Raw genomic sequence first — 11,040 nt, 5'->3', positions numbered from 1 at the left:
CCCAAATCATTCTATGACTCTAAAACAAAATGTCAGGAACCTGATGGTCCTGCCCTAACTCAATGTGCTCTGTTCAAATATTGCAATACATATGCAAAGCAAAGCACTCTCGGCAAGTCTTTACATGTCAGGTTGCATATAACATTTAGTAACACATACTTTTCACTTTTACAGCACCTTTCAGTTTAGGGATAATGACCTTATCAGCAAGAGAAATTATTTAGGCTTCATAGCATTCTCTCTACAACCAGTAACTATTACTTTTACAAAGGAGGAAACTGAGGCATGCCCTGGTTACGGGAGTTGCTTAAAGCTGCAATATTAAATTGGTGCCTGAGCCTGAATGAAACAGGTGATAATTCTGGTCCAATTACTCTTCATCCCTACTAGATGGGACTGGTAGTGACTGAAGAGTCACTACTCTTCATCCCTGCTACCAGATTGCCTGCTTACAAAGAAATGAGGTATAGAAAGGCTTGCTGGTCTTCTGGGCATCGGCACTAAACCCTCTTGCTGTGACTTTAACGGAGCTCCTTTTGGGGTGGCAATAATTACGGAGCACCCCAAATGCAACTCATCAAAATGTGAGAGCTCAAAACATTTTTAAAGTGCTTATTTTCTTAGCAAATTGGAATGGCATCTTCCTGACCCGAATCACTGCTTCTGTTTTCATTCTTCAATGTAAAGAAACACATAAATAAACAAAGGACTACAAAGAAATAAACAACTGGAATATTTCAATTTAAAAATACTTGTATTTCAAATGCTGAAACCATTTTGGAGCATGAGCAGCACTCGTATTTCAGAAGCACATTTTAGTGTGTTACCCTGCCCCAAGCATGCCTGGGAACACCACTGCTGCCAGGACCCCGTGTCTGACCATACACTTTACTTCAGGTGTCAGACCTCCATGAGGGAATTTCTCTATATAGTTGCACTTCCAAAAAAAAAAAAAAAAAAAAGAGAGAAGCCCATGCTTTGATTTGGAATAAGCCAGTTTGTTACAGGCCAAATTCCTGCACTGCACACTGCAAGCACCAACATGCTTTCTTGCTTTCCGTCAACACCCCTTTTACCCTCAGAACAAAGCTATATCTGGATGTTTAGCTGCCAAGTGGCACCGCTGCCAGCAGCAGGGACTTGTGCAGGCTCTGGGTGTCCCACAGGACCACCATGCCGGCCATGCTGACTGCCCTGGGGAGCTCTGCCATCCATGGGCAGGGACAGTCAGGACGTGCCTCTCCAAGCACAACACACTCACACGTGGCTCCACAGCCCTGCTGTGCATGCTTGTCCCTGTGCTCCATGTCACTGGTTTGCTCCTCCACAGTAATGCTCCTTTCTCCCTTCAAGGCAAGGCTGATTGCCTTTAAAACAGGGGTCTCCAACCAGAAGGATCTACCCTCTCATCTGGTTCCTTGGCAGTTCTCCAGTTTTCCAGCTGTCCAAAGGAGTTATGCTCCTTAGTGGCTCCACAGTGACTACTACTGGCTTGGGGAAAACAGGAAAAAAAGTCAGTAGTAAATGAGAAATATTAATACTTCAGTTCTGTCCTGTTTGTGCTCAGTTTGTTTCTGAACCTGTATTTTCTCCCAGTGAGATTCCAGCGTTTAACTGTGCAGGGAAAAAGGAATGAAAATTGCATTGACAATCAAATGCATAAAGGAAAGAAATGGCAGCTCTGAAATATTCACAACCAACACAATTTTGATTAAAGAAAGAACTCTGTTTTTAATAGGGGTTTTTTTTGATCATTAAAAAAGTTTAAACCTGCATAGCAATCATTTCAAAAATAATTATTTAATGTTCCATAATGAAACTGTACACGACCTAGTCTCAGCGACAGCAGCCTGCCGGCGGTTCGGCGCAGTCCGGAGCAGCGGGCCCTGGCACCGGGATGTGGCTGGCGGGGGTGGGCGCTCGCTGTTGGCGGCACTGTCTGGCTCCCACACGGGTGAGGGCGGCTCGGCCCCCTCAGCAGCGTCCTCAGAGTCGTTCAATGTCTCGGTACTTCTTCCTCAGGATGGAGACCTGGTCTTTAAAGAGGACAGGGTCGAGCCTCATCTGCGAGTGGATCAGCGGCATATAGCCAAACCAGCTGGCAAAAGTGTTCATGCAGCTCTGCCGCTGGGCAAAGTGGTCAGGGTCGGCCCAGCGAGAGGCCCGGGACGTCTGTGAGGAGAGGAGAGCAGAGATCAGAGTCGGCCTTGGCACATAGGATGGCAGGAAAGGTGGGAGCTGGGCCAGGCAGACACCATGGTGCCCAGCTGTGCCAGGGCTCAGGAGCACGTGGCTCTGTGGCGGCTGGAATCTGCTCGGGGGGCTCAAAGAGGGGGAAGGACACCCTGCCCACAGCAGATCCAGTTGTGGTGAGCTGGACAACCCTGACTTCCCAAAGAGAGAAGAGGGCAGGGCTACATGGAGACTTGAGTTCAACCACGAGCCAGCCTGGGGAGCATAACACCCACAAGCAGCCCTCCCAAATCTTGCCAGAGCTCTACTTCAGCCTATCCCTCACTCTTCTCTTCAAACCCTCCAGCTATTTCAGAGATAAAAGTTCTTAAAAACCACCAGGAAAAATAGAAGGCCACTGCTTTGAAGCAGAGGTAAACACCCAAGCCCAGGCCAGCTGCTGCCCATGGTCTTCAGCTGTAGGAGGAAAACAATTATTCAGGGTTAAACCTGCAATTTTGCAGATCAGATCTGCAGAAATTTATACATAAGTAATTTCAACCAGCTTGTAACTGAGTAGAAGTCCTTATGTGCTTGGCATTACTCGTGTGTGTAGATGCCCTGCAGTGAAAAGCAAGGTGCTTCCAGGAATCCCACTGGCCAAGGCCACTGCATCAGACAGCACTGTCTCACAGACACAAAAAATGAACTGGAGCCCCACACTGTATCATATTAAACTCTGACCCAAGGAAAACACCATGGTCTTCGACTGTATACATGCAAAATATTCTGGCCTCATTTTCCAAAGTTCAGGGCAGCTGTAATCCCTTGTGGAAGTCCATTGAAACCCAGCAGCACTGGAAAAAAAAGGCCCTAGCAGCTTTAAAGCTGTTATTATTCTTTATCTGTACCTAACGAACATTTATGAACAAAAAACTATTATTTAAGATAAAGTATGAATGCTGAGAACCTAGGGGTTTTTTGTGCCACTTCCCATGCATCTCTCTATAGCACTTAAGTTTCCACTATACTTTAAAAACAAATACAAATTCATGAAGTCAAAGGATGTAAATTAAAGCATGAAGAAACAGATAAAGTCAGGGACTTGCCAAATGACTGTGGAACCAGACCTGATCTTGGTCCAAGGCCTGTCCAGTTCAGCTCAAGTGGTAGGTTATAATGTGCATTGATTACAGCCTCCCGAGTATACAGTGCGACTAAAGAGCAAGTAAAAGCTTGTTGCTACAGGATTATAGCAGACATTTTGGCCATTAACACTGAATTTCCATATGACTATTCATCTCTGTCACAACACTGAGGTTATGTTAATTTTTTATTTGTCTTTCAAGGAATTATGAACATGGTCCATTACATTTCCCAAAGCTGCAGGAACAACTTGTCTTTAGGAGAGAGTTATAGTTCATGGCTGACTCGAGTCACCTGTGCTGTAAGATGAAAAATGAATGCTCAGGCTTTGCCAAACAGCCAAAGCACAGCCCTGTGGAGAGTTGAAGCTGAAACTGGAAGCAATAGATACGTTCTGGATGGCACCTTCCTGTCCACAGAAGGTCTCTTGGGCACCCGGCTGAGTGAGAATTGCTGAATGCTACCAGTGCTACCAATACTTCAGGTGCAAGCACATTGACATACAGGTAATGGAGTTTACAAACTGGCATGGCCACTCCCCAGTCAAAGATCCAAGTAATGTTACCAAGAGAAAATGTGAGGGGAAAACAGAGGGCCCCTTCTTTCACCTGCCCCATATTAATCATGGTACTGTTTGCACTGAGAGCATAGACACTGTGGCAGCACAGATGGGAGGCTGCTCGGGACTTGCAGGTTTTGCAGGACTTGCTATTGCCCTCACTGTTCTCTCATACAGGGTAGTAGGACAACTGTCCCCACGTTATGATGTATCCTTGTTACTAGAGGTACGTCTGCAATGACAAAAGGCTTAGCTAGCAGCTGGAAGAGGACCTAAAGCAAGCACTTCATGGCTGCTAGTGGGCGATGTGGGACAAAATGTTCCCTGTGGGGAAAAAATACTTGCATATCACAAACTATCTCAGTTGTGACAGTTCAATGTCAGTGCTTGAATCACACTATATAATTTAAAATAGCACAGGGACAGCCTGGTACATTATATTAATTAATAATAATAAAAAGTAGAAAATCTGTCTAGAATTTATTTATGCTTCTAGCATTCCATGCCTAGGCCTTAGGTATAGAAAACTTAATTAGAAAATGAGAGTTTAACTGAAATTCAGTCACCACAACCATCAGTTCCAGGAGCTTGGGATCACCATGAATAACACAGTGAGAAAATTATGAAGGGAAGCAGCACACACAGATGTTCGCCATTTTCCTTTTTCTTCATTATAATAAACATATCTAAAGTCTATTTACAGTTCTGCTAAACTAAAAACTGCAAAAATATTTGACAGAATTGTATCACTCTGTAAGCCTAACCTAGAAGTGGACTTGTTACTACATTCCAATTGCTGAAACATGCTGTGATTACATACCTGTCCCATCATGGTCTCCTTATACTGTTTTTTCTGTGTTACTTTGATTGGAGGCAATTTTGTCACGGCTGACACCAAAAAATTCATTAGAATGTCCTCACAATTGGCCAGTTGGTCCACCATATTCTTTAGGCTGGCAGGCAGGTAATGAGTGTACAGGTAGTGATAATATCTGGAAACCAACAGCAGTGTTATTAATACAAGTCACTGGGCTTTCAGGTATCACAAGCTCCAGGAAATTTCTATCTCATTTGAGACACAAGTTTTGTACTCAACTCCCAATATACCAATTCCTTTCTTTGGTCTCACCCTCTGACAAGAAGGGAAAACAAATCAGTTTCTCATCAAGACAGAGAAAGGAGAAACAGAACATGAGCCTTTTTTGCAACCAGGTTGAAAGAAACAGTGTGGGCCTAAGCATCAAGATAATGGACAAGTAGGAAGGAGAGCCCCACAGTGCTATAATGTTATAGACAACGCCGATGAATTCATCCTCCATATTTTCTTTCCAAACTGTTCAGCTGGAAAGAACTCTACTAAAACTGCCCTACTGCTGTTCTTTTATTGCTGAAATTACTCTCCTTTGGGTCTATACCATTCCCTGTGGATGGTCTTCTCCTTCTCAAGGATGTGGATTAGAGACTCCAGAATTTTCTCTTTCTTTAAATGTAGAGAGGATTTTGGTCTGCTGAAGTTCTAATACATGGGTTTTCTCCAACATGCTGCAATATGCTGAGCTGTGACATGCCCATTGTACTACATTTCTAGGGTAGCCAGAAGACTTTGCAGTCTGCAGCTGTCAGCCAACACACACTCAGAGCTGGTCTGGAAGTAACCTCCTTTCTGCTACGCTACAGGCCATTCAGCCAAGCAGCTTAATGAATTCAGGAACTCTTTGAAGTGTGTAATTCCTGATGTTAAAAAGAGCAGTCTGACTGCCTCAAAACACAAGTGACTTCAAAGAGACCCAACAAGTGCAATAATGATTACCAGATCCCCAGAGCTAAACCAAGAACTTAAATTATTACCCCATAAAAAGTAGACCCACTTACTATCTTTCCATTTTTTTCCCTCCCCGGAAGAATGTTCTTCACACCCCACCCCCAACCCCTCTTTACTATTTTGTTTCATACAGAAGAAGGATAGCAGATGCTCTGGGTTCTTACTTGTGGTAAATAGCAGCTCCTGTCAATACCATGGAATAGTCATTAGTCCATTTGGAGGTATACCCCCACCTCTCCTTAGTGTTGTCCCAGAAGTGACTGCGTGCAGGGTACCCTACAATCCTCTCTGGAAAGCTCTGCCAAACTGTAAAGGCAAAATCCACCTGTGGACAAAGGTACAGGCCAAATGAATACCAAAACTGTTTCAACAAATGTCAACAAAACAAAATACTACCTTGCCACTAATTCGCAATTCAAAATCTTGGAACTGTTGCAAAACATTAATTCTGTGTATTCATCAGTAAATTAAAATGACTGCTTGACATTTTGCCCTATAATTATGCACATTTTAATGGTTCCTGTTAAAGGGAGTCTAGAGCATCACAGCATTACATTAACATTTTCAAGCTTGCCCTTTACATATCAAACCTTTTCAAGTTACAGAAAGAACGGGTGTAGGTGCATGTATTTTCACCACGATGCAACACCAAAGGATAATAGCCATGTGGAAACTGAAAGTTTTGCACATCTTTGTGCATGGCACCTACCATTTTATCACTGTTGACACAGAGTTTGGAAAATCAGCAGTCAAACGCTTTAAGTGGTAAAGGTGGCTCAGTGAGAATAAAACAGACACTCAGTGAGGAGTCCCTTTATATTTTCCAACTGTTTTGAGCTTTCTGAAGACCATGTTGGTCATACTTTTAAAACTGTCTATATGACCAAAAAAGGTTCAACATACAGCTTAATAAAGAGGAAGATAAAACTCCCATTTAGTTAAATGGCATAAGGAACCTAAACTTTAAGAAAAATGCTTTATATTGTAGGAGCCACACGAGCACGTCAAATGCTGCCAATGGCATTTTTTTTTTATTGTCTTGCTGTAATTATTTTAATAACTCAAATCTCTGAGAATTGAGACATGACAGAACATTGCTACCCCATCATCCTACCAAACAAAATCTGGTGCTTTTAGGAAAGGGATGATCGGGGTAGTTTGCAAAAGGATGGTCAGCATTATATTTGAAAAGAATTTGGTACAAATACATAAGGAAAGATTTTATCATTGGTTGGCAGTCCCTCCCCTTCAAATTACATTTTGGAGCTCAAGCTAGACTGAAATTTTGTAAGAGTTATACACAATTCTAATTGTCCTAGTCAAACCCAAAAAAAAAGAGGGCTTTGTTTCTGCACTGCACATTAGGTTCCCCTCAGTACCAGAGGGACCTAAAACTTTGCTCAAAAATGTTTGAAAAGCGTTCCAAGAATGCAAAGTTAAGGGTGTAGAGGTTAGATAAAGAATAGCTGCTCTGAGAACAGTCCCATTTTGTGTTGATTACTGTCAGACTTCTCACATTTGCAAGTGTTTTTATGAAACAGAAGAGTCGCACATGGACTGAAATACAAAGTCAGGGCCTGGTTATTTTCTTTAAAGTTGTTTCAAGGAATCTGAGGCCAACTAGAAAGACAATGTGCACAAACCAGTTACCGTTGTGATAGTTCTGATCTCATCCAAATCAATACCACATGAAAGAACTGGAGGGATTTTTTCCCTATAAAGGCCTTTCCCATAAAACGCGACATCTGTTTTCTCTAGAGAAGTATGAGAATCTCAAACTTTAATAAATAATAAAGCTGTTGCACCCAGTGCCCTCTCTTGTGCTTTCAACTATCTGCCCTTGCACTAGGGAGATGCACTAAAGCAACCACCCTAAGAGAAAACTCCCTTTATTAAAAAAGCCCCTCAGATCTCATCCTGTGTAATTTCCAGCAGCACTGCCACTTTCAGCTGATCAGCAGGGAAATCCAACCAAGCTGGCAGTCTCTTAAACCTCTGCATCACAACCCACGCTGGTTTCTAATGACTTCCCACGCACACACCCCTCTGTGCGTGTGGAACAGCTCTTCTCACAGAACAGTTACGCACCGCCCTGTTGAGAATGGAAAACCTTTACTACGCCGAGATCGGACAGTCTGGAGGATGAGCTTGGTGACTGCTGCTCTCAATGGGATTATGATTGTCTTTGAACACGTTTCTAAATTACCTTTTCTGGGCCTTGAAGATGTGCCACAACAACCCTCCATGAGCAGCTAGTTTCAAAGGAAATGCCACATCACATTTGCGTAAGCTGTACCGTGGGGGAAGCGAAGCAATAGGGAGGCCCCCCACCTCTTCATGAAGAGCCACCAAGCAGAGCTGCTGGTGCTGGCACCTTGGCAGAGACATGCCGGAGCTGCAAGGTGGGTTCTAGCAACAGCTGGCCAGCTGGTTCTGTCTGCAGCATAGGGACCAGGGGGCTCATAGAGCAAATACCCACTGCACAAACACACAGGATCAGCTGCAAGTTGCTCACAGGAGCAACAAAGAAAACAAAGCAAAGCAACAAAGCCACAAAGAAAAGTGTAGGTTGTCTCACACAACAACAAGTATTTGTGCTTCAAAGTGTTTAGGGTAAAACACGGCCAAGCTGAATGAGAAACACTATTTATTTCGTATGTTTCCCAGAAGCCTGAATTACTCTGAAGTTTGGAGGATGCCCAGTTAAAACAAAACAAAGCCCCAAATCCTCATGGAAGCCACAGGGTGGATTGCTGTAAATATGCCCTCAGTGCAATGAAGTCCCTTAGAGGTATTACCATGATCCCCAGGGCAGCTGAGATGGGACTCTTCATCCTAAGCAACAACCTTAGGAAGTCCAGCCCAAGGATAAATGCCTTTTATTGCTCTGGGGTTTCCTTGGGCTCTGCAGGGCTTTGCACACAAGTGCTTTGGCAGCAGCCGTATTCTTCCTCATCTAGCAGAAACTACCAAGGTTTAACACTGGTATCAAACAGACTCAATGTCAACTATTTCTTTCACTTGTGAAGCGAAAGAGGGTACTGTGGCTGTTTCTGGAGCAGTCTAACCACAGCACAACCTCTGTGCAGGGGAGAAGAGCAGTTGCAGTCTCATCCATTTAGAACAAATCCAGTAACATCTTAGAGTATATAGCAGTGACTGAAGACTAATGTTACGCATTTTTTCACTGACATATAAGTAGTGGCAGCATCAGTGAAAGATCCCCATCACTGGCAGAAATGCATTTTTATTAAGGTGAAGTGGGGAGAGGGGAATGACCATGAACATGGGGGAAAAAAAGGGAAAACAAAAGAAAATCGAGTTTTTCAAGCTATTCCCTGGCCATCATTAATAATGTATTTCCCAAATATTGCACTCTATATAAACTGTCATCAGTTTCCCTTGTGGTTCTCAGAAAGAGGTTCTAGAAATCAATACTCATCCCAGTTGTAAAAATTGGTTTTCCACAGTATTTTTCTTTTCTTAGTGCTATCTTGCTCTTGGCACAAACACTCAAGCACCTAAACTAGCAAAGATCTCCAATTTTATGGGCTGACACAATGGGGGAAGAGTATTCCTCAGTGAAATCCTGCACTAGGGTGGCAATGCTGTCTTTTGGAGTGATAGCAGTCCCCTGCTGCTGACAACCCTTCCTCCTCCACCTACATCCTACTGATTATGTGTGGGGGGGGGGAAGCTACCCCAATCAGAAAAGTGAGAACAGAATATTAAAGCTGACTGCTCCTGGCTGCCTACACCCGCCTGCAGCTATGTTACTAAAATAATAGAGAACGGAAGAACCATATGCTAATGATGAGCCAATTAACCAGGGCGAAAAGCTCCTCTGACGGCAGGCAGTGGCAGGGTTGCTGAAACAAGTGCAACACGTTAAATCTGAGGAGTGTAGCAGGAAATCTTGTAACATTTTCTCACTGGCAAAGCCAAGAGAAGAGCATATCTGCTGTGCTCAGGCTGAGCCCAGGAGCCAAGCAGACTCCCACAACGACAGAGACCCCTTACCTCAGTGGTTGAAAGCACGGTGTCCTCATCCAGGCTTAGCACTGCATCTGTCACTATGTTGTCGTAGGGTAGGAAGCGACTGCTCATAACCTGTGGGTATCCAAGGCAGGAAGGGGAGGAAATAAAAATCACTTGAAGGACTCATTTCCAAGGCAAATACTCAGTTTTATTCCTCACTCTTATTTACTCTTGTCTGAAGTACGTGGCATATTTCTGTCTGATGGAAAGGACCCTTCAGCTCAAGAGTGAAGGAGTGTCATTTTTGTCACCCCAGAAGTCAGCCTACACCTTCTATCTGAGGAGTAATTTCTGAATAGACCTCCCTCTTTGGAGGAGGCTGCTTTCATTTAGTGACAAACTGCATTGGTCTGTACTGAGAATTAAATGTACCTACAGCTTCTCCAGGGAGGACATTTTCCCTGGTGGCTAGGACTGTCCCCTCTGCTCTCCTACAGGGTGTGATCAAAGATAATCAACACTGAGAAGGACTTTGCAGCCTTCATAAGGTTACACAGCTGGGAAACCAAGGAGCCCAGGCTGCATGTGAAGGATGTAATGCTACCAGGATGGTGCGACACTCTCCATCAGAAAAGGAGAATATGCTAAAGAACTCAAACTGAGCTTTTATCTGCATGAAGAATTATATAGGTATTGTAGCATGTTAAGAGGACACATTCTTAAATGGCCTTCCAGTACCTGAAGGGAGCCTGAAAGAAAGATGGAGAGGGATGTTTTATAAGAGTATGTATTGACAAGACAAGGGGGAATGGATTCAAACTGACAGAGAGTAGGTTTAGATTAGGTATTAGGAAAAAATTCTTTACTGTGAGGGTGGTGAGGCACTGTAACAGGTTGCCCAGAGAAGCTGTGGATGACACATCCCTGGCAGTGTTCAAGGCCAGGCTGCGCAGGGCTCTGAGCAACCTGGTCTAGTGGAAGGCTTCTTGGTCCACGGCAGGGGGGTTGGCACTAGATAGTCTTTATAGTCCCTTCCAACTCAAACCATTCTATATACATAAAACCTATATACAGAATAAACTTTTAAAAGATATGGCAGGACAGTCCTCAGAGTAATAGGAAATAGATGGGAAAGCTGGATTGAAAAGATAAAAACAAGAAATGAAAATCCGTATCGTTTCTTTAGCAGAGTAAATAGCACCTTTTGAGAACTGATGAAGAATAGCAAGGATGCAACACAGTTTGTTTCCCTCATTTGCTAGGAAAAATAGCTTGGTTAGTTACTAGACTTCTTTACCAATTTACTATGCCAAAAACCCACTTCAAAAATCAACACCAGTAAGAGGAATTCACTGTATGGAAA

The 11,040-nt window shown here is 43.5% G+C and overlaps 1 protein-coding gene across 1 annotated transcript in view; it reads right to left on the bottom strand.

Moving 5' to 3' along the window:
* Positions 1–1,711: 1,711 nt before the first annotated feature.
* Positions 1,712–11,040, bottom strand: part of EXT1 (exostosin glycosyltransferase 1) — a 195,049-nt gene continuing 185,720 nt past the window's right edge. Inside the window, 4 exon segments of the mRNA XM_008642628.2 lie at positions 1,712–2,172; positions 4,698–4,869; positions 5,864–6,024; positions 9,720–9,809. Of these exon segments, the coding sequence (XP_008640850.2) occupies positions 1,987–2,172; positions 4,698–4,869; positions 5,864–6,024; positions 9,720–9,809 (609 nt within the window). The 3' untranslated portion in view covers positions 1,712–1,986.

Source organism: Corvus brachyrhynchos, unplaced genomic scaffold (genome assembly GCF_000691975.1).
Source record: "Corvus brachyrhynchos isolate BGI_N302 unplaced genomic scaffold, ASM69197v1 scaffold28, whole genome shotgun sequence".
In the NCBI taxonomy this organism is placed as follows: domain Eukaryota; kingdom Metazoa; phylum Chordata; class Aves; order Passeriformes; family Corvidae; genus Corvus; species Corvus brachyrhynchos.
This window is presented reverse-complemented; position numbering and strand designations above follow the sequence as displayed.